This window comes from Oryx dammah, unplaced genomic scaffold, assembly GCF_014754425.2.
Source record: "Oryx dammah isolate SB20612 unplaced genomic scaffold, SCBI_Odam_1.1 HiC_scaffold_17, whole genome shotgun sequence".
NCBI lineage: Eukaryota > Metazoa > Chordata > Mammalia > Artiodactyla > Bovidae > Oryx > Oryx dammah.
Window position 1 is genome coordinate 34,034,450 of NW_024070201.1, and position 23,262 is coordinate 34,057,711.

At 52.9% G+C, this 23,262-nt stretch overlaps 2 protein-coding genes across 3 annotated transcripts in view; both read right to left on the bottom strand.

Annotated features, from left to right (window-relative positions):
• KCNC1 (potassium voltage-gated channel subfamily C member 1) overlaps nt 1-6,927 on the bottom strand; it is a 44,508-nt gene extending 37,581 nt beyond the window's left edge. The window contains exon 1 of one of the 2 annotated variants that reach the window (XM_040258284.1): nt 5,349-6,916. In XM_040258284.1, coding sequence (XP_040114218.1) covers nt 5,349-5,918 — 570 coding nt within the window. In that variant the 5' untranslated portion in view covers nt 5,919-6,916. Of the gene's footprint in view, nt 1-5,348 lie in introns of both variants that reach the window. The other variant, XM_040258283.1, reaches the window with a different exon arrangement.
• A 13,654-nt stretch (nt 6,928-20,581) lies between these two features.
• Nucleotides 20,582-23,247, bottom strand: MYOD1 (myogenic differentiation 1). Its single transcript, XM_040258293.1, has 3 exons — nt 22,381-23,247; nt 21,790-21,868; nt 20,582-21,528 (listed from the first exon to the last, which is right to left on the bottom strand). Exons 1-3 carry the CDS (start codon nt 23,008-23,010, stop codon nt 21,278-21,280), a joined length of 960 nt encoding a protein of 319 aa, XP_040114227.1. The 5' UTR covers nt 23,011-23,247; the 3' UTR covers nt 20,582-21,277.
• Between the last annotated feature and the right edge of the window lie 15 nt (nt 23,248-23,262).

Genomic DNA, 23,262 nt, shown 5'->3' on the forward strand with positions numbered 1-23,262 from the left:
AGGAGGGGTGTCAGGGATAAAGAGGGGCAACTCAGGAGGAAAAAGTGCTCCAGAGGGAACAGCATATGCAAAGGCTGTGAGGCAGGGGGGCCTGTCATGTGCAAGAAACTGAATTGCAGCCAGGATGACTGAAGCTCATCTGATGCGATGGAGAGAGCCAGGCCAGAGGAGCCTAGAGAGACACACAGGGCCCAAGGGGCCACAGAATGGGCTGGGCAAGCACCGAAGGGTTTTAAGCAGGCAAGGCTGTGAGCTGACAGATTTGTGAGTTGAAGAGATCTCTGTGGCTTACAAGTGGAGGATGACATGGAAGGGCCAGGGGCTGGAGGCAGGACAGGAGTCAGGAAGCTACAGGAGGGTGGGCCTGAGGGACACAAAGATGGCTGGAAACCAGGATAGTGGGCATAGGACAGAGGGCAAAGGGTGGAGTCTAGAGAAAGTCATGGAGTGAAATGCTAATCCGACCAACAGGAGTTTAATAACAGAAGCCAACATTTATTGAGCACTGACTGCATGCCAGGCCCTGTGACTTGGGGCTTTCCACCAACATGTAGGTAACTCAGTTAATCTTTCCATCAACCCTCTGGGACAGGTTCTATCATTATGCCCATTTTAGAGGTGAAGAGGCTGAGAAACTCACTAGAAGACACTCAGTTGGTGACTTTCATTACTGGTTGGAGGGCTTCCCTGGTGGCTTAGAGGATAAAGCGTCTGCCCACAAAACGGGAGTCCCGGGTTCAATCCCTGGGTAGGGAAGATTCCCCGGAGAAGGAAAGGGCAACCCACTCCAGTACTCTTGCCTGGAAAATCCCATGGACGGAGGAGCCTGATAGGCTATAGTCCATGGGGTCGCAAAGAGTTGGACACGACTGAGCGACTTCACTTCAACTTCATTACTGGCTGGGAGACTGGTGCAGGGGAGGCTGTCTACCATTCAAAGACACGCGGACACTTGTCAAAGCATTGTGAGAAGGTGAGGAACACCGGATGGCGGACACACTTGGTGAGGAGTGCTTAGGGTGGCCAGAGGGGAAGGCACCAAGCCCTTCTGCCCTGCTCATGGGTCTCCTTCACATGTGCCCATGAATTAGCACCCCTGTCCCCAGTCCCTCCACATGCCAAGCCAAGAGCCCAGTGTCAGCTGGGACCCAAGGGAGGGCCGAAGTCTCTGGCTGGGCAATTCATCCCAGCTGCCAGGTGAGGATCCTCCCCAGGGGGTTGAGGGAGAGGAGAACTATATCAGGTTCCAAACAGGTGGGGACAAGAAAGAGAGATGGAGACCTGGCGTCAGAGGAGAGCTAGGCAGTGGGGTGGGTGGAGGTGGGGCTTCCCAAGCTTGGGGTCACTGGGACTTCTTTGTCACTGGAAAGTCAAGTGACTTTGGGGGAGAGATATCCACACATCAACACACACACACGCACAGGACACTCTGTGGTCTGTAGCACAGGGCACACCACTGGTGATGTGTGACTTGACACCAAACAATGTTCCTGATGACAACATGAACATCCAAGATAAAAGCCAAGAGCCTCAGACCTGTGCTGGCCCCCAGGGGAGGGAGGAGGGCAGTTTTCAAGGCTGGGCTGCTCCAGGCTGCTCCCACATGACCCTGCCTGCTCCCACACCTCCACAGCTTTGCATGCTAGCACTGCTGTTCCCTGCCCTCTGCCTGAGTAATTCCTACTTGCCCCTCAAAGTGCATCCCCAAGTTATCTCCTCCGGGATAGTTCTTACTCTCACAGTCCCAGGAAGCCCCTTCACGGCCCTTACCACAAAGTGTCATCGTCATCTTTTGCTTGTGTGTGTCTGGGGCATGACCCCTCACGCCAAAAGACAAGTTGGGCTCATCCTGCCCCAGCTCACCTCCCTACCCCTCACTCCCTCAGCCTGGGAACCCAGGAACCAGTAGGAGAGAGGGGCCAGCAAACCAGAAGCTCTGGCTAGCACTGTCAGCTCCAAAGAGCTCAGACGGAACCTCCCACCCGCCTGGTTAGCCCCTATCTCCCAGGGCCACCACTAAAGCCTGCAGTGTGGTGGCCTCACTGGGCACCAACAACCATCCGGCCTGGGCTAGAGCAGCGTTTCCACTGAGGATGGGAGATAGGGGGCAAAACCACTCACTAAGGCGGCTCAGAAGCCCCAGGAGATAAAGGCAGCAGGCAGGAAGCGGGTCTGAGTTTCACCTCCCTCAAGGCACACACACACAGGTAACCCAAAGCCCCTCTCCCATACAAGTGCACACAGCCACAGTGATACCAGGTTCCCCACAGAGCTCCTGCCTCACACGCGCCTCACATACCCACAGGGTCTCTGTTACACACATAGAGCTCCCCCCCACAGCCTCTCACACAGATGGTCTCGCGCACGCAACCTCACGTGCAGAGCTTCCTGTGTCCCACCCGCCACACACAGAAATACACTCACCTCAAGTCTCTCACACCCTCCCCAAGAACCCTGCTCTCTCACACATGCACAGAGCATCTCTCGGACACACGCAGTCCCCTCTCTCTTATACACGCACTCTCTCCCACACAGTCCCATTCTCACACACAAAGTCCATCTCTCAAAACCCACAGAATCTGTCTTTTTCACAGTCACACGGGATTACTCTGATACAGAAACACACAGAATCTCTCTCACGTAGTCAATCCCAACACACACACACACCCACCCCCAGAGTCTCACTCACACATGCTCTTATTCTCATGTGGCCTTACACACACACACGAAGATCCTCTCACACTCACACAGAATTTCTCTTACACAGATTCTCACACATACAGCTTGTCTTTCACACACATCTACAATGTCACACACAGGATTCTGGTCTGGAATCCTGAATAAACATTTGAATCCCTACACAGCAATCTGAGGCGGCCTGGGGCCCGCGAGGGGGAGGGGTAAACAAAGGGGACAACGGTGGCGGAGCTGAGATGGAGGAGGGAGTTTGGGCGGGCAGCCGGCTGGGCTCTGCGCAGATGAGCCGCAGAGAGGCAGCGCAATGCAGCTAGGCCAGCCGGGCGTGCAGCAGGAAGCCTGGGTTCTAATCCAGGCTCTGCCCTCACCTCCTGTGTGCCCTTGGGCAGGCCCCAGTGTCCTCAGCTGTCACCCAAGGGAGCTGGAACAACTCTATGTGGCTACTGGGGAAAGAATGTCGCACAGACAGGCTGAGGGGGGCACCTTCTGTGCACCACCCCACCCTCCACCCCCACCCACTGCTCAACTTTTCCTTTAGGCTGCTCTTCAGTGGACGCTGGAGAGAACCAGGACTTTTCTGTAAGATTCTGTACACCAACACGACCCCCTTTAGTCAACTCATGTATCTGCATGGGGGGATGGCCCGTGGGAGGAGATGGACAGGGTAGGGGGCTATAATATCTCCCACGTGATCCCTGACTATCCTGAAACTCAGGGGCTAGGGTCAGAGCCCTGAAGCTGACCCCAGGAGTCGGGTGGGGGGACTCAGCCTCTTGCTAGGGCACCAGGAGGTGGAGAGGACCATATGGAAGTTGGGCCTACTCTTTGCTTCTGGGGCCAACGGGGTGGTGGTGGTAGCAAGATGCTTCCCAAGGTCAAATGCAGGCTAATGGGCAGCTGCTCTAACCTAGGCCTCTGCAACCCCTGCCCCCTGCCCCCACATGCCCCAGTTCAACCTCCCAGTCCCCTTTCTCCTGCCCCTCCTCACAGCTCAGCTACAGCTTCCAGTTACATAATCCCCTGCCTATGGTGGCCTCTGTCAGGAGAGGGGAGGGGGGAGACCTCTGAGGATCCCAGTCTTCTCTGGAGATGGCAGGGAGCTGGTGGCCAGCTGAGTGGAGGACGGGGTCCCGGGGGACTTGGGTCACAGCACACCATGGCCTCTAACTCCCTGGGTGACCTTGGGCAGGCTTTTCAAAACGGAGGGTTTAACTCTCTCCCTATTACTGCATCTCCACACACCCCCTCCCTGCCCCAAACACACACATATCTGATCTAGGATTTAATATATAAGACCTGTTGCCCTCTCCCTCAGATGCTAAAACACTGAGTGTTAGATCTCAGTAACACGTCCATCAGGCCTGTGCCTAAACAGCCTTTTCCTGCTGTGGACGCTTCAGTGCCCCCTGGGCCCTTCACCCCACTGAAGTCAGCCAGGCAGGCACTCCTGCTCCCTCCCCTGCCCAAACCTCCATCCCTGGTTCCGAGAGCAGGAGGGAAGGGGTGTGGAGCAGTAAAGGAGATAGGGCATTGAAGGTAATGTCTTGCCTGGGAGGGGATTAAGGGGTGGCTCACACATGAGGGAGGGACTGCTTTAAATTCCCAGCTCTGACCCTTCCCCTCTGTTCAGATCTCTGAGGGCAGAGCCTAGCAAAGGCAAGAGGGATTTCTTCCAGGGTAGGTGGCTGCCACCCGTTTCCCTTTTGGGCTCAGTTAAGCAGCAAAGACCCTTAGAATTCACCAGGCCCCCTCTCTCTCTTTACATTTGAGGGAACTGATCGGAGGAGCCAGTTGATGGGCCAGGGTGGGCAGCAGGGTGCCCTTTCTCCCTGGCAACAAGCTGCTGTCACTAAAGGGGAGTGGTTGATGAAGACATACCTCCCTGTCACACCCCTGTAGACACCCTCCCTGTCCCGACAGGTCCTAGAGGAAGCACAGGCAGAAGCCCAGAGGGCCCCTCCAGCCCTCTCCCCTTTTGACAAGGAAGAAGGGCAGGCTCTGTTTCCAGGAGCCTGTCTCAGAGGGATCACACCCTCCCTCCCACCCCATCTATCAGTTAATTAACCATAAAGACTGCCCCTTGACCATCTCCCTGGGATGGTCTGAGGCTGCTTCCCAGGGTGGGGTGGTTCATCTCAGGCAGCAGATGAGGTCTCAAGCCCTCTTCTGTGGGCCCTGGCTGGTCCCACATGCCCCTTACCTGGGAGAGAGGAAGGACTCCTACTTCCCTCCCCACACCAAAATCTAAAGGACAGTTCAGAGCTTCACCTGTACACCTGCAGAGATGGCAATGTGCATACACAGGCACGCCTGCACACTCAAACATACAACACATGCTCACTCATTCTCACCGCATACCTTACCCACCCAAATATACACCACCACGCTTACGTAAATACGCGCACACTATCAACTCATGCACACAAACACACCCATTCACACTCACTTATACATCAGAAATACACAGGCCTTTACATATGTACAAAGCTAGCCACCCCTGAGAGTCACTCTGTCTCGGCCACACGCGCACAAACATCCTCCTTTCTGCTTCGACTCCCCCGGCACCAGTTCTCGCATCCAACCCTGCCTGAGGGAGGCAGAGGACGCTGCCTTCCCCGCCCCACTCTTCTCATGGCTAAGTTGTCACTTACCCTCGCGTAGCGGGATGAGTAGGGGTCCTCGAAGAGGGCCCAGATGCGCGGCTGCCAGCGGCGCCAGAAGCCGCCAGGCCGTCCGTCTGGGGAGTCGCTGAGCGCCAGGCGCTTGGTCATCTCCAACTCGTCCTCGCCGTCGCCTGAGTCGCCGGGGCCGTCGGCGTCCGCGTCGTCCGCGCTGTTGTCCAGGGGCGCGCCGCCGAAGCTGTCCAGCGCCTCCTCGGCGTCGCGGTGCTGGCGGTAGGTCATCCAGCAGCACGGCTCCACGTCGGTCTCGTCGATGCCCCAGAAGGCCAGCTCCTCCTCGTAGAGTGGCCCGCACACGTCAGCCGGGCAGTGCAGCTTGCCCGTGCGGTAGTAGTTCAGGATGTGCGCGAAGACGCCGGGGTGGCGGTCGAAAAAGAACTCGTCTGCGCGCGGGTCATAGTCGAAGTGGCTGTGGGCGTCGGGCTCCGCCAGCCAGGCGAGCCGCGTGCCGGGCAGCGTGCGCAGCGTCGAGCGGTACGTCTGGTGGCGCGTGCCGCCCACGTTGATCACGATGCGCTCGCTTTCGTCCCCTTGGCCCATCGCGGCGCCTCCTTAGGCATGGCGCGGCCCAGCGACACCCATGGGAGCGGCCGCCAGGGGGAGTTGGCGCCGGGGAGGGGGGCGCGCGGCCTCCTCCCCCCTCCCCCCAAGCCGTCGGGGGGACAGAGGACCGCGGCTCCGGCTACTCCGAGAGCAACCCAAGCCCTTCAGGGCGCTTTCTGTCTGGTGCTGGTTCAAGGGAGTGTGCGCGGGATCCCCAGGGTCTCCGGGCGCCAGATGTGGGAGGGAGCTAGTCCGGCTGCGGAGGAGGCAGAGGAGGAAAGAAGGGAGGGAGGGAGGGAAGGGGTTGAGGGGTGGGGAGGCGGCGCTCAGCGGCGATCCCCGGGAGGAGGAAAAAGAGGGTGGGGGGGCCGGGCTCCCGTCCCCATCTCAGCGGGAAGATAGAGAAATCGACACAAAGCTATCCGGGGGAAGGTCAGCTGCTTCCAGGGCCGGACATAGATCAGCTCCTGGAAGGGGGAGGGGAAAGGAGGAGGGAGCCAGGAAACTCGGGCTCTGCTGTGAGGTGGTCGTCGCAGCGCGCTCTCGGCGCGGGGGAGATGGATGCCCGCTGCCTTCCTCCCTGCGTGGCCCGGCTGCAGCTCGGGGCGCAGGGCGGACTCCGGCCCCCTCCCTCTCCTTGCCTGGCTGCTTGCTCCCCCCTTCGGCAGGCGCGCCTGTCCGCTCGCCCGCCCTCCTCTCTCCTTCTCCCCGCCTCTCGGAGGAGATGGCGGGCCCCCCGGGCAGGGGCACCAGGGGTGCTGTTCGGTGCTGCTGCCGCGGAGCGCTGCGCTCCGTGCGCTCCGGTTGGATCTGGGGCTCTCCGCTGGATTGCGCTCCGACTCCGGCTCCGGCTCCGGCGGCGGTGCTGAAGGGACAGCTCCCGGACTGTTGCGGAGCTGCGCGGGGCCGGGCTAGGGTTCTCCCGACTGGGCTCCGTCTGCGGGGCCGGCGGGCACTGACTCCGGTGCCTCTGCGCCCTGCGCTCTGCGCCCTGCTTCGGGCAGGCGGTTGGCGCTGTTGACCGAGGCGAGGGGGCTGCGGGTCGGGCCGGGGAGGCGAGGGTGGCGGGTTTGGGCGCGGCGAGGCAAGGCTGGTGAGGCCGGGGAGGCGACGCGCGGAGCGGCGGCCGCCGCCGCCCGCGACGCTGCTGCTGCCGGGGCTGCTGCTGGGCTTAGCTGGCTCGCTTGCTCGCTCGCGCGGTCCGCGTCCAGCCCGCCGCTCTCCGGACACGGGCACACGGCGCGCGCAGCCGCACTCGCCCCCGGAGGGAGGCGCCGCGCTGGGTCCTAAAAAGCCCTGATTCCGCGCCCCTCTCCCAGCCCCGCGCGGAGCCCGGCCTCCTTCAACCCCGGCGCTGGGGGCGCCAGCCGAGCACCCATCCTGCGGCTCCCGGGGAGGGGTGAGAGAGAGGAACCCGCCAACGCTCCGCCCTGGGGAGCGCCACTCAGTGGGTGGGGGCTCTGGGAGACGTCTCGACCCGCGCCCCTGGGTCAGATTGAGGTGAGAAGGCGGTTTGGTACCCGCCCCTATCTTTCCCAACTAGGGACTGTCTGATTCCCTAGTGAAATGAGACACCCTTGACCGCTATCAGAGACACCTCGATCCAGATCGCTCCAAGCAGTTCTTTAATATCGACCTTTCCAGGGAACCTGGAGTCCCCGTGTCGCTTTCATAGGTACCTTATTGCATGGATTCCAAAATAGCGTTCTCCGCGCTCCCCCTGTACACTACACACACCTCCACTAGGTTGTATTGTCCTCTAAGCCATCTGCTAACAACCTAATAATCCTGGACCCCTAGTAACCCCTTTCGACCCTTTTCTGACCCTGGGCCCTTCTTAACTCCAGGCTGACCCTAGTCTCCCGTGAGTGCCTCATTGTGCATATTGATCCCAGCTCACTGATCCTCCCACACTAGTCCCGGCTCCTTAGTGGGGATTCCGTCCTTAGAAGCAACTCCTTCTAGTGGTCCTGAACATTGACAGGCCGCCTTTCTGGTAGGGTTTCAGCTACACTGGAGGGGAGGCTGATGCAATATCTGGGGGCTATATAGGAGCAGCCCCCTGCGGTGATTCTGGGCTTCACCATTGATGCTGGGGTGGGAGCTGCACTTTGGGCCTTCTCAGCCCATGTTTGCTGGCAGTCCCTCAGTTTACTCAATGAAGCCATCACCCCTTCACTCCTTACTTGTTCCAGGCTTGGTCCCAGGCAGAGAGACACAAGCCCCTCCAGGGCTCCAGGCAGTCAGGGAAGTGGGCAGGTGGGCCAGGACAGGGATGGGGAGGTCAGGCCCAGCTCCAGGGGTGGCTGTGCTGGGAAAAGAGACTTATTGATCCAGCCCAGCCCAATCGAACACAAGGCTGCCTGGGCAAAGGGCGATTTAATTAAGAAGACACGAGGCTCTATTTACCTGTCGGCACTTGCTCACTGTGCAGACAGCTGTGCCTTGACACTGACCCACAGGCCTGCTTGTGGGCTTGAGGACGAAGCTGTGCTGCAGGCATCTCTGTCCTCACTTGCCAGGGGAATCCCAGCCCAGCTTCAGGGAAAGCTGTGTGTGCTGGGGCAAAGGTCTGGAGGAATGGAGAGGTTTGGAGAGGGGCAAGGGGCAGAGCAAGAGATGAAGGGTCATGGAAGGACAACTGAGAGACAGAGAGAGGTGGAGTTATGGCAGAAACAAGGGCAGAGATGGGCAGAGGCACAGAGAGAGCTGGAGTCCAGGGCCAGGATGGCACTTCCTCCAGAGATTGATCTGTATTCTTCTTGTAAAGGGGAGATGTTTCCCCTTTAATACGATGACTTCAGAGTAATACAAAGGTGAGAGTGCTTTTCAGTGTCCTCCTCTCACCCTGATCAGTGTGAATCCCACCCCCTACCCAAGAGGAGGCTGGACCTGGTGCAGCCCAGGTTGGCCCAAATTCAGATTCCCAGGACATAGTTCTCTCACAAAGTTCTGCCTCAATCCAAGGGAGGTGATAAAACAGAGAAACAGAGTCCCCAGAAGGGACAGAAAAAGATGGACACAGAGAGATGGTCTCTCTCTCACACACACAGAGCTGGGAGAAATCAAGACGGGGAGACACAAGACCGAAGCCTTTCCAAACCTTCCCTTCCTTCCAGCCAGATATCCAGTTCCTCTTCTCCCCGTGGAAGCTTCTGTGATTCTGCCAACCAGAGGGGCACGGGGCTCCACCTCTCCCCTCTCCTGCAGGACCACATGAATCAGACTGTGGCTCCTTAAACTTCACTGTAGCTTACTTCATTTCCTCAAAAAAAGAACTCTCAGCTCCACCAGGGCTCCTTGCTTGCTTCTCCTCACAGTGCACAGAGCCACAGTAGCTCCTCATTAAGGGCTGGATGATTTGAGAAAGGCCAGGAGAGGGGCTGGGATCCTGGAATCCTCGTGTGAGAGGCCATAGGAGTCTGGAGCCCTAAAGCAGGGCTGAGTCAAGGGGAGGCCCACCCAGGTTTTCGTGGGGAGTCAGTGCAGACCCCACTCAGGCTTCTAGTCCATGGTGAACCATAATGGGAAACTGAAGCATGCCTCAGGGGGTGGGTAGAAGCAGAGGGAGAGGCAGAGAGAGGCAAAGGGTGCTTAGAAGAGGGAAGTTGGAAGAAGGCCTGGTCAGGCCTGGCCATGTAGGGCTAGAGAAAGAAGCAGGACAGGGCTGGAGGGAGGGTGAGTGTGAAAGTGTATCCATCGCACCTAAAATCCCCTACAAGGTAAGCAGAGCAGGCTCAGAAAGAGGAGCCTCCCAGGTGGAAGAGGGTAGCTGCCCATGAGATGCCCCGTGCTGTCCCACCTTCATCCTTGATGACACTCTGAGGCCCCAAAGGATGCCCCCCTTCTCTATCCTAAGCAGAGACATAAAAGTTCCTTCTCTCACTTCCTCTTCACACTGTGAGAAGGCTGGCATTTGCATAAAGCCCAGAAAAACCAAGAGGGCATCATGGCAGGGGGAAGGGAAATAACCCCAGAGAAATGGGGGTTGGGAGGAGGAACCACTGAACAGAGCCTTAGCCTCTTACGCACAAGACTAACCACAGACCCTCAGCCCAGATGAGAACATCACCATTTTTGAGATGTTCCTCTTACTCGTAGACATTTGCTCCCTCCCTTGCAGAGGAAAGCAATGGTACTATGCAGAGTGTCTTTGGTATCAGTGGCTGATACTAAAGAGCATACAGGAGGGGCTCAGGGTACAGTGAACTAACAGTGAGGTGATGTTATTCAGTGGTCAAGAGCATAAACCTTGGAGCCAAATTACTTGTGTTCAAATCCTAGCTCCACCATTGACTAGCTATGACCTTGGGCAAATTACTCAGCTTCTCTGTGTAAGTTTCTTTATTGATGAATAATAATAAGCCCTATATCATAACACCTCAGCTCTGTCATTTCTCTTGTTGAGGCTGGAGGAGGGGGTTGATGGGAGTGATGAAGAATGAACTAAGGCAGAATATGGGCTAGAAAGAGGTGAAGGGAGTCCTGAAGCCAAGTTTGGCCTGTGTTCTCACACCTGGCACTTGCAGACCTTAGATCTGGTCCTGCTAGGCTCTGGAACTGGCCCAAGTCCACCCCCCGCAGGCCTTGATACAGGTTGGCCCATCCCATGTGCTCTCTCCCAGGCCAAGAGCCTTCATATTCCTGGTGGGTTGGGGTGCCATCTTGTGGCCAAATCTGAAAACTAACCTAACCAGGGCACAGAGCAGGCTTTGGGGAGATAATAAGCAGTGCACCCCACAGGCGTATCTCTTCTGCAGATCAGAACTCCTCCCTCCAATGGACAGGGGAGGGTGAAACTAGAAGTGCCATAGTTGGAAACTGGTGACGGTGGCTGTCAGATGCGAGCGCTGAGCCTGATGCCTAAGCTGGGACTGGGGTGGGGCGCACGTTGTTTTTTTCCTGTGATCCCTGGACGAGTGGATCTCAGATCTCTTAGTCCAGCGAAAGTCTAGAAAAGGGCCAAGGTAAAGAATCTTCCAGGCAAGTGCGAGAGCAGGGTTTGTCAATCTCTGCACTATTCACATTTTGGACCAGATTATCCTTTGTCGTGGGGCTCTCCTAGGAGGTTTAGTAGCATTCCTAGCCTCTACCCACTAGATGTCAGTAGAAGGTGAAAGTCGCTCAGTCGTGTCCTACTCTTTGCGACCCCATGGACTCTACAGTCCATGGAATTCTCCAGGCCAGAATACTGGAGTGGGTAGCCTTTCCCTTCTCCAGGGGACCTTCCCAACCCAGGGATTGAACCCAGGCCTCCTGCATTGCAGGCGGATTCTTTACCACCAAGCCACCAGGGAAGCCCAGATGTCAGTAGAACCCCTTCCCCATTCAGGACAAATCAGAAAGGTCTGTGGATATTGTCAAAACTCCTTGGAGAGGGATAAAACTTCCTCTGGTTGCAAGAACCACTGATGGAGAGTGATTTGGTTACAAAGCTCATTTTGCTACTTACTAGTTGTGTAAACTAGCCACATTCTCTCTCCACACTTCTGTTTCCCCAGCTGTGTAAAGGGAGTATTTTGTGAGGATTCAGTGAACTAGCCTCTCTCATTAACTTCATCTCCCTCCCTCATCCCCCTTCCCTTGGATTGCCCATCTCCTCCAAACCCTTTGTGACCAGCCTTATCCTGTGTCTCTCTCCTGGGCTCCTGCCATTCACAGCCAAGCCTGTTGCTCAGTGGCAGTATGGCCTCAGGGGCAGAGCGTCAGCCCTCCCTGGCCTTGACTTTGAGGAAGAAGGGCCTCAATACCTGGCCTCTTGTTCTTAAATGACTGTCCCCACAGGACCAGTCAGCAGCCACCGAGTTCTCCCAGAAGTAGCTGGAGATGCATGGCTGTACCAAGAGTCTTTCCCCCTCTGCGACTCCCTATAGGAACCTTGTGTGTTCTCCTGGGCCCTCATGTCTGAGTCAGCCTGCAGGTAAGCTTGGTTGGCAAGCCTTGCAGGGCTGGGTCCAGATTCTGTGAGTCCTGAAAGTGAAAGTCGCTCAGTTGTGTCTGTCCGATTCTTTGCAACCCCATGGACTGTAGCCCACCAGGCTCCTCCATCCATGGAATTCTCCAGGCCAGAATACTGGAGTGGGTGGCCTTCCCCTTCTCCAGCGGATCTTCCCAACCCAGAAATCGAACCAGGATCTCCTGTATTGCAGGCAGATTCTTTATAAGCTGAGCTACCAGGGAGGCCTGAAGTTTAGACATTTGGTGGGGCTTGGAGGTGAGGGTGGGGAGAGGGGGTGGGGTCACATTAAAAAAAAACAAACACAGAAAGTTGTGTACAAAGTGAATATTTATTGAGACTTAGAAAAGAAATCAGGACCAAATGTAAAATTTAGAAAGCCAACAAATACTAAAAACGTTTTATAAAATCCAGAAAAACAATAGCTTAATATTGTTATTAACTTTCTAACACACCTACATAATACTTTTAAATATGCTGTATTTACTTGGAAGCATTCATAATGCCAATGAAAACAGTTGCAATTTTTTTTGCAATTACCAAAAGACGTTCAGTTAACAAAACCACATTTGTTATATTAAAGCTTCATCAAATATGGCTGAAAATGAAAAAAAAATCATCATCCTCCCTTATAACTATTTTTTTCTGTGCATCAACATGAATCTGCTTTAAATTTACATGCCACTTTACAGCCTCCCATAGTGTATCAGGCAAGGTTTGTGACTACTGAAAATACCACCAGGACTGGGTTATTCAGACACATTCATGAAATGGATGGGACCCAGAGTAGCCAAAATAATCTTGAAGAAGAACAAGGTTGGAGGATTCACTCTTCCTCATTTCAAAACTTACTATGAAGCTACGTAATCAGACTGTGTGGTACTGGCATAAGGGTAGATACGCAGATCAATGGAACAGAATTGAGAGTCCAGAAATAAGCCCATACATTTTATAGTCATTTAATTTTTGCCAACAGTGCCAAGACAATTCAATGGAAGAAAGAAGAGTCTTTTCAACAAATAGCACTGGAACAATTGGCTACCCACATGCAAAAGAATGAAGTTGGATCCCCTCTTCAGATCATCTAGAAAAATCAACTAAAACTAAATGAATACCTAAAATGTGAGAGCTAAAACTATAAAATTCTTCCTTGAATTAGGTCATGGTTTCTTAGATATGATGCCTCAAATACAAACAGAAAAAGGAAAATATTGATAAATTGGACTCCAAAACCAAAAAGACTTTTGTGCTTCAGAAAACAATATCAACAAAGAGAAAAGACAATCCATAAAATGAGAGAAAATATTTTCAGACTGAAATGGCAATCCACTCCAGTATTCTTGCCTGGAGAATCCCATGGACAGAGAAGCCTAGTAGGTTACAGTCCACGGGGTCGCAAAGAGTCGGACACGACTGAGCGAATTCACCTCACCTTCACCTCATATATCTGATAAGGGTCTAGTATCTAGAATATATAAAAACCCTCATAACTCAATAATAAAAAGACAAATGACCTCATTTTAAAATGGACATAAGATTTGAATAGACATTTCTCCAAAGAAGATATACAAATAGCCAAGAAGAACATAAAAAATGCTAACATGGTTAGTCATTAAGGAAATGCAAATCAAACCACAATGAGATACAGTTCACACCCACTAGGACAACTGGAATAAAAAGACCATAACAGCGCTTGTTGAGGAAGCAGAGAAATTGGAACACTCATACCTTGCTGATGGGGATGTGAAATGGTGCAGCTGCTTTGGGGAAGACTTTGATAGCTTCTCAAAAATTTAAACATAGAGTTATGATATACCCAACAATTTCACTTTTAAGTATACACCCAAAAGAATTAAAATCATATGTTTCCACAATAAGTTGCACATAACTGTTTATAACAGCATTATTCATAAGAGCTAAAAAAATGGAGACAAGCCAAATATCTATCACTTGATGAATGGATAAACAAAATATGATGTATTCACACAGTAGAATATTATTCAGCTATAAAAAGGAATGAAGTACTTTTAAGCTGCTACACTATGGATGAACCTTGAAAACGTGCTAAGTGAAGGAAGCCACGCACCGAAGGTCGCCTAGCGTGCGATTCCATTCATGTCAAATGTCCAGAATAGGCCAGTTCATAGGGACAGACAATAACTGAGTGGTTGCCTCGGGCTGGGGCGAGGAGAGAGAGGGGGAGTGACAGCTAAGGGGTATGGGTTTCTTTGGGGAGTAATGTTTTGGAATTTGATAATAATGATGGTTGCACAAAGCTGTGGCTATAGTACAAACCATTGAATTCAACACTTTACCAGTGTGAATTTTGTGATATGTAAATTGTATCCCTTTTTTTTAATTGTGAAAAGTAAAAGAAGGATTAATAAACCAGGAGGCTATAAATAATTTGCTTATGCTAAAAAGAATCTGTCATGGTGCCAGCTCCCTTATCTGTAGACGACCTATTTTGTTATCTTTTTCTTTCTCTGAAATGCTTTAGATTAGTTTCAGAACTGGAACATACCTTTTAAATTCACTAATTCATTACACACACAGAGAGAGCTCAAGTCCAAACGGGTGAAGCCACATTCCCAAGGTCTCAGAGCTGGTCAGGAGCACAGCCAGGCCACATCCTGGAAAACATGTGGCCATTGGCATCAGCTGGGACTTGCACCTCACTTCTACTGGGAAAGTTCTTTGTGAATTAATATCCACAGTTAAATGTTATCTGGGGAAAAAAGTTAACTATACAAAAGTGACGCTGTATGGTATAAAAACAAATATTACACAGCCTCACACTGTCCCCCTTAATACTAGTGAGCTGTGTGCCAAGGATTTAAGTGTTTTATAGGAGAGAAGAAACTTGAGTTAGAACCAATTTATTTTTTTCCGTCATTATCGCCATCACCATTTTGGTCTTTCTCTTCCTTTTCATCTCCTCATCTTTTCTGCCTTCCTCTTCTGGATCTCTCTCTCTTTTTTTTTTTTTTGCCTTTTTCCGTCTTGCCCACCCCTTTCCACCCATGCTGCTAAGTCTCTTCAGTCGTGTCCGACTCTGTGCGACCCCAGAGACGGCAGCCCACCAGGCTCCCCCGTCCCTGGGATTCTCCAGGCAAGAACACTGGAGTGGGTTGCCATTTCCTTCTCCAATGCATGAAAGTGAAAAGTGAAACTGAAGTCGCTCAGTCATGTCTGGTTAGGCTGTATATCCTTTAACTGCTTCTTCATGTGGTTCTATAATATCATTTTCTATAGAGAATTGAGAGCTAATTCAGTCTCTCCCTCAACACAGTTGATCAAAACTTGTTTTGTTATCGTTGATAATTTAGGAAAGTTTCAGGCTTACCACTCTTGGAAAAATCTATTGGAAAATGTATCTAAAATGTACACTTTTAAAATGGTCAAATTTGGCAGAAGCTCCATCAAATTTCTCTCATCTGTGGACTATAGGAGTTCAAGGTATTTTCAGTTTTCCTGTGTGGTGATTAACTATAAATGCTTTTAAACTGGTAATGTTCATTTAAAAATTTGTTGATGCTAAGCAAGGAGATCCAACCAGTCCATTCTAAAGGAGATCAGCCCTGGGTGTTCTTTGGAAGGAATGATGCTAAAGCTGAAACTCCAGTACTCTGGCCAACTCATGCGAAGAGTTGACTCATTGGAAAAGACCCTGATGCTGGGAGGGATTGGGGGCAGGAGGAGAAGGGGATGACCGAGGATGAGATGGCTGGATGGCATCACTGACTCGATGGACGTGAGTCTGATTGAACTCCGGGAGTTGGTGATGGGCAGGGAGGCCTGGCGTGCTGCGATTCATGGGGTCACAAAGAGTCAGACATGACTGAGCGACTGAACTGAACTGAAGTGAACTGGAGGTCTTGTTATAGTGGCATATTATGAATTTTATTCTTTGTTGATGTAACCATTTTGTGTTAGACCAGCAAAAAACTTAAATCATTTTCCAATATGCTCAGATAATTCACTCTTCTTTGTTGATTAGATTACCAAACAATGCAAGAGTCTTATCAATAATTCCTTTCGAAAGTTATCTCTTTTAATAAATTGCTTTTTGCTGTTGTTGTTTATTTGCTAAGTCGTGTTTGACTCTTTTTGCAACCCTGTGGACTATCGCCTGCCAGATTCCTCTGTTCATGGGGTTTCCTGGGCAAGAACACTGGAATGGGGTGCCATTTCCTTCTCCAGGGGACCCTCCTGACCCAGGGATGGAACTTGCATCCTCCGCATTGGCAGGTGAGTTCTTCACCACTGAGCCACCAGGGAAACCTGCCAGTACATTTTTTATACTGGTATTATTTTACATAATTAAGAATTAAGTGAGTGTTAGTCAGAGACAATTCCATTTATAATTTGTCCTAGGATACTACATCAAAAATATTTAAAACTATATATATGTATATGGTGAGTCATGGCTCTGCATAACTCTTTAGAGAATGATGTTTACAGCACTGCCTGTATCACTCTAACTCCATGGGAAAATAATCATTTTCTCTTTATGCTAAAGATAATGAAATTTAATACTACAGGAGTAGCATCCTTTTTAAAAATAATTTTTAACAATGGAATTTCAATTTATCATCATTCCTCTAATGAAGATAGAATAAAATTATACCTTTAAGTATACTAACAAAGAACCTGAAAGCAAAAATTTGTATTTAATCATTATTCAATAGATTATAGATATATTTCAAATTTTAAGGAATTAAATTACACTAACAAAATATACAGTATTTTCACATGTAAAGGGGCTTATTAATTCTAAAAGAGTTCTCAGATGGGCTTTGATAAGAAAGACAGGTTTAAATATGAAGAATGCAGCCTGTTCAAAATTAAGAAAAATTCCTTGAACTTATGAGGGTAACAGCTCCATTTGGTATGATCTAAATAGATGTTAGGGGTACAGTTGTCTTCTCAATGTCAGAATCATTGTAATTTATTTCATTGTTCATCGTTACTGCTTCTGTTTTATATTTCATTTATTTTAAATGTATTCCACTATACCCAAACAAGATGTACACCTCTTGAGGGGACCTCAACATGCCTATAAATCCCAACATGAGGGAGGAAGTCAGAATAGAAACAATGGTCATAACCAGTTTCCTAAAATATTCTACTTTGAAATATGTGGAAAAAAAACAACAACACTAAACCATGTGAACCTATTTCTAGGGCTTTTCACGCCAGGGACAGGACCTAAAGCTTAAACGTCCTTAGCCTCCAGGTACACCAGCTTTCACGGTATGTTCTGAGGACTTGTGGGCTGTTGTGTGACCACACGTGTGTAGAGACACACACATGCCTATATGGAGAGCACGGCCCAGTGTCTCCTCAGATCCAGCCCAGGCGGAAATGGCCCCAAGAACAGGGATGTTTCATCTACCCTGCAAATGGGGTTCAGCTAGATGTCCCCCACTTCTGGCCCTGCCCAGGGAACTGAGATGAAGAACAGGTCAGGAGGGGACCTCAAACCCCATCATTCATGGGGTGATTCGATCTCTAGCTGAAAGTGTTAGTCACTCAGTCACGTCTGACTTTGCAACCCCGTGGAATGTAGCCTACCAGGCTCCTCTGTGCATGGGATTTTCCAAGCAAGAATACTGGAGTGGATTGCCACGGGCTCCTGCAGTGGGTCTTCCCAGTCCGGGGATCGAACCCAGGTCTTCTGCATTGGCAGGTGGATTCTTTACCGTCTGAGCCACTCTGGTGGCTGCTCTCTAGCTACTCCCCTGCATCCTGACGCGCTCTCTTCCTCTCTCCTTACTTCCTCTGCAGAGGCTCTAGGGCCGGGCCACTAAGCATGCAATCTCTGGAACCTCTCTGCCTGGGTTCAAATCTTCCCTCATGATTTAAGCTGATCTAGTTGAAGTTTTTTTCTGGGAATTTTCAAAGTGGAGTTAAATGGTGAGGTAACCCCCTGAGTTGCTGCAGAAAACCAATATGGACCAGGAGAGAGAGAGAAGGCAAGAAGGAGGTATGTGAAAGAGCAAGAGGGGCTCCAGTCCCAGCTCTCAAGGCCCATGGGTGCTGTGGTGCTTGCAGCCCTGCTCCCTTATGTGAACGGCCCTTTGTCCTTCCAACACGTCCCCTGTAGGGTTTAACCTTGTTTGAATTGGGTTTCTGTCACTTGTAACCAAAGTGTCCTTGACTAAGTCTGCCCCCATGCCTGCTTCTTCTTCTCCAGAGGCCTCTACCTCTGTAACAGCACCACCTTCCACCCTGAAGCAAACAAGAGCCCAGGGTCACCCTTGGCTCCTTCTCCCTCCTTCCTCAGGGCCTCCAGACACAAGGCTCTGTGAAGAGTTCCGTGCACCTGGCCGTGAGGGTGAGAGAGGGGTGAAGGCCAGCCTGCTCTCCGTCCCTAGCCATGAACCCTGGTGCAGGACAGCGTCCTTGGGGAAGAGGAGACCCCCTTTTCAAATTGCACACTAGCTCTCTATAGGCTCTAGTAACCCTATAGGCTCCTGGGGCCTTCTTCTTATATACAGGAGCCCATAACCCTCTAAGTTATTGGTTCCTTAGTGCAGAAGCTCTGTCTCCTCCTCCCTTTGCCGGCTTACTCTCTCATACTCCATCATCATCTCCCACTGCACCCTCCCTTTATTTCTCCTTATGGTATTACCCACCATTTCTAACATCTGTTGAGTCTCTGTCTAGTGGCTGTTTCCCTCTTTAAGCTCTGTGAAGGTAGGAACTCTGCCCTCAAGGTTCTCCGGTGTCTTGTCCACACCTACACTTTATCTGGCACCACTGTCTCTATTCCTCTTTCTCTCCCATCCCCAATCACTACCCCAGTTCAGGCCATACCACGTCTCCTCTGAGCAACCCTGGTGGCCTCCTGACAAGTCTCCAGTCTTGTTCCCTCCTATCCATTCTGCCAGCGCAGACTGGTCTTCCTAAAATACAGATTTCTTTGTATCCTTCCCCTGGTTAGATTCCTCTGTGGCTCCCTATGGCCTTCAGGATAAAGCCTAATTGAGGTCCATTGTGGCCCCACCTCTGCCTTTTCGCTATCTCACCTCTGGCCCCTTGTGTGAAGGCATAGTTTACTTTCTGTCACCTCTGGGCCTTTGACCTTTGCTATATCCTTAGCTTGGAGCATCCTTCTTTGGCAGCTCTTTCCTGGCCAACTCCTTCAAGATTCTTATTAGGGGCTGCTTGCTGTCTATACCTTCTGTTCCTACTGTACGCCTCTCCATGTACGTCCCCAATCTAGCACTTAATTCATCACCGTGTAACCAGTTGCTAAAAGAGCCAGCCTCCCAAAATGTCTGGGTGCATCCCAAGGGCAGAACTGTGTCCATGAGTCTCTGTCTTCACCCAGCCTGGGACCTGGCATCATTTGAATGAATGAATTCATGAATGAGCCCCAAGGGGTCTCAAGGGAGTGTAAGGAACCCCAAGGCACATCTGGGGTGGCAGCCAGATGAAAAGTGGAGAATCATTAGTAGCAGCAAAGAGCCCTGGGTGGCTCCCCAGGGGCCCTACACTGGGGAGAGCTGAGGCTCTCCTAGAGCAGAGAGCAGAACCCCAGCTCTTCCTTCTGCCATTATGTATGGCCTGCATTCCCCAGGCACTCTTCACACCTGCCCCTCCTGGGTGAGAAGAGCCCTTGAAAGTGGGCCTATAAGGTTTTCAGGGAAAAAACATTTGTAGGAGTGGGATTCTAGGAGCCATTGTTGTCCTGGCGACAAGTACATGTGAATTAGGGGTTGGGGTTGGGCTGAACTTTTGCCGAGCCATCCATCCGGGGCACCCTCCCAGAGGTACTTCTACGTGTGTGTGTTCCCTGAGTATGTCTGCGTGTCCCCCGTGTGTATGTGTGTGAGGGGAGGTCTGTGGCATTGGGCATGTGTCGTCTTCCTTTGCTCCTCAAGACACAGTTCAAGTGGCACCTCTACCAGGAGGCCCTCTCCAGCACCCTGACTAAATCAGAAGCCCCTTCTCAGCTCTCAGGGTGTTTATAGCTTGAAACCAGCACTGATGCCACCTGTGACGATGCAGCTGTGCACGCTCCCCTCGCCCTGCAGGCTCTGGACCCGTGTCTTCTTATGAGATCCGACAGTGCCAAGACGCTCTAAGTGCTGGGCTTCTTACAGTAGATGTGTCTATGCCTGCCTGGCCTTCCCTGCTGTCCCTTCGCGATCACACCCATCACCGAGAGCCTGGAGGTACCCCTTCACACTCATTTAGTTTTTCCTCATAATGCTCTAAGCCCCTTATGATACCTATGAGGATTTCGAGTGCCATCTGGAGGACTTAATTTTCCAGGGATCCTTCTGGACACCATACCTGGCTTCACTCTGTGTCTGGAGGGGCGTGATTCTCAAAGGTATGCACTTCAGCATGAACTTAGTAGTTTTGAAAAATACCACTACCTGGCTAGGGGTATCTGGGGGGCAGATACTTTAAATCAGAATCTCATGGACCTTTTATTAACTACTCAGATCGCTCTAATATCCATCCTGACATGAGAACTACTGATCTGTGTGCTGTGACGTGCTGTTATGGTCAGAAGAACCGCCTCACGTCATGGAAACATACACGCCCCTTCCTCCCAAAGGCCCCAAGCTTCCTCCTTGCAGTCCGTCTGCCGCCTACAGGGGTCGCTGCGGTACAGCCGGCCCAGTTTGCGGATTTCCCTCGCTGTCAAAATCCAGTCCCCAACCCTAGCGAAAGCCGGAGCCACCGCGGTATAAATTAGCGTCTTTATTTCGAACACCTGAGCGAGCGCCCGCGGCTCGCCTGCCTGCCGTATAAACATACAAAGTCCCTGTCGCACCGCACACCATGCCTCAGAGATAAATACAGCCCGAGGGGCTCCTGCTCTGGCAAAGCAACTCTTATTTACAGGAATAGATTACAAAAGTATTACAAAAAGTGGTCCTGAACCGGGGGTGGGGGTTGGGGGGTGGGAGTGGTTACCATTACACCTGTTACACTTGGGAAGGGAGTGGCGGGAAACAGCTGAAGTCACCAGGGGGCTCCGGAAAGGAGGAGCACGCCCCTTTAAGCGGTCGGGGGGCTTGGGGGCGGGGCTTAGGCCTGCGTGGGTCCCACCCCCCCATGGGGGAGGGGGCGAGGAAGAGGAAGGGCCTGGCTCCTCAAGGGTCAGCTCTGGCCCGCGGAGTAACATCAAACGGCCACCACAGCGGGTCTCAGGGAAGAGCTCTGAGTGGGGCGGGGGTGGGGGGTGGGGGGAAGGACCATGTCCTTACCCTGGGGTGCGGGAGGCGGAAACACAACAGTTCCCTCGCCTCTCCTACCTCGGGAGGGTCGCTTTTAAAGCGCTGTTGGGAGGAGAGTGGTTGGCACTTAAGCGCAATCTTTTGGGCGCGAGGGACCCTAGGGGCACCATCCCCTCCCGATAAGGCCGCCCAACCCCTTAGAGCACCTGGTAAATCGGGTTGGGGTTCGCGCCCGCGAGGCCCTGAGGGGCAGTGTCGGGGGAAGGGGCGGGGGTGCCGCACTCCACCTCGCTCCCGGCGGCCGCCTCCTGCGGGCCGGGAGACGACTCCGGCGGCGCGTCGGCCAGTAGAAGCGCGGGCGCGGCGGGGCTCTCGGTGGAGATGCGCTCCACGATGCTGGACAGGCAGTCGAGGCTCGACACCGCAGCGCTCTTCCCGGGCCGGGGTTCTGCGCAGGGAGGGGTAGGTTAGTATGCAGGGGTGCACAAGTCTCCCACCTCCGAGTTCAGTGCTTTGGGGCAGACGAGGAAACTGAGGGCCAGCCAGAATTCGTGAGGATCCCACGAAACTTCAGGATGAAAAAGGAGGGAACTACATGCTTAGTATTTCATTCCCGGTACCATCTCCCAGGATGGGGGCAAGGAGGTCCTAGATAAAGAGAAGCCAGAGTAGCTCAAAAGGGCATGGGGAAGGAGGCGCGATTACGCACCATTGGGCGCCTCGCTGTAGTAAGTGCGGTCGTAGCAGTTCCGCCGCCGGGCACCACTCGGGGGGCCGCTGTAGTCCATCTGCAAATGGAAAGGAAGACCGAGTCAGGCCTGGGAACTGCGCAGGGCAGGAGCTCCATTCCCTGCAGCCGCCCCCTCCCCGACTCCCCAACTCCCCAAATCTCAGCAACGAGAGTTCCGGGCCCGGATCTGTCTGGGTTGGGGAACAAGGGTGGGCAGGAGCTGTCTGCAGCATGCCGAGCCAAAGAGAGGGCAGACAGTCACCCAGTAGCACAAATCTGCATTTCGGCAACAGGGATTAGAGAAAAAGCAGATTTTCGTGTCGGCACAGCAGTGTTCTAACAGTGCCCCCCAATCGGGTGGATCATATCCTTCCTGTGCATCCCCAAAGCCCTAGGCCACCCCAGTGACAGCTGCTTGGGGTGGCAGTGGACTCCACCGGGGGTCAACTCCCTGGAAGGTTCCCCGCCCAACCCTCCCTACCAGAGGGCCAGCTCCTTGCCCTCTCGTAAACACATTCCTGATATACCAAGAGCTGCCCGCACTTCTCTAGCCCAGGGTCCTGGCCTTACCATGCCGTCGGAACAGTTGGAGCGCGGACTGGAAGCATCCGAGTCGCCGCTGTAGTGTTCGCTGCTGCGGCCGGGGGGCAACGGGCCAGGCGCGTAAAAGGCAGCGGCAGCGCCTGGAGGCGCGGCGTCCTGGTCGCGAAGCAGCGCCTGCAGGCCTTCGATATAGCGGATGGCGTTGCGCAGGATCTCCACCTTGGGCAGCCGCTGGTTTGGGTTGCTAGACGTGCAGCGTTTGAGGGTCTCGAAGGCCTCGTTGACTTTGCTCAGGCGGCGCCGCTCGCGCATGGTAGCAGCCTTGCGGCGGTCGGCGTTAGTCGTCTTGCGTTTGCACGCCTTGCAGGCCCACAGTAAACAGCGGCCCGCCTGGTGGTGCCCGCTGGGCGCGCGCACATGTTCGTCCTCGCGCGCGCCTGGGGCCGGGTGCGCCGCTGCAGGGAAGTGCGAGTGTTCCTCCGGCTTCAGGAGCGCGCCCACGTGCACGAGGCGCGGATCCAGGTCCTCGAAGAAGCGCAGATCCGGGGAGTCGAAACACGGGTCATCATAGAAGTCATCCGCTGTTGCAAAGTTGCAGAGAGAGCCGTCGGGGCCCGTCAAGTCTACGTCGCGGAGCGGTGGCGACAGCAGCTCCATATCCCGGCGTGGGGCTGCGCGGTCCTGGCTTTGCCCAGCCTCAGAGGCAGCGGCAGGGGTTGCCAGAAACTTGCTGCGGTTCTGGAGCCCCGGCAATGAGATAGCAAAGCACTGAGGGTCTGAATGTATAACCAGCTGTTCCCCACCCTCCCCGGTCCTGTCCCGCCTGAGGGACGGACGGTGAGGAGAGCCGCGGCAGCGCCCTGGGGCCTCCCCACCCCTACCTTCACACCAGGCTCCCAGGGCTATTTA

Coding starts and splice junctions, on each gene's coding strand:
- MYOD1 (XM_040258293.1), bottom strand. CDS start 23,010: ATGGAGCTGCTGTCGCCACCGCTCCGCGACGTAGACTTGACGGGCCCC. Junction 21,869..22,380: donor CCAACTGTTCCGACGGCATG/GTAAGGCCAGGA, acceptor TTCCATTTGCAG/ATGGACTACAGCGGCCCCCC. Junction 21,529..21,789: donor CTACAGCGAGGCGCCCAATG/GTGCGTAATCGC, acceptor CTCCCTGCGCAG/AACCCCGGCCCGGGAAGAGC.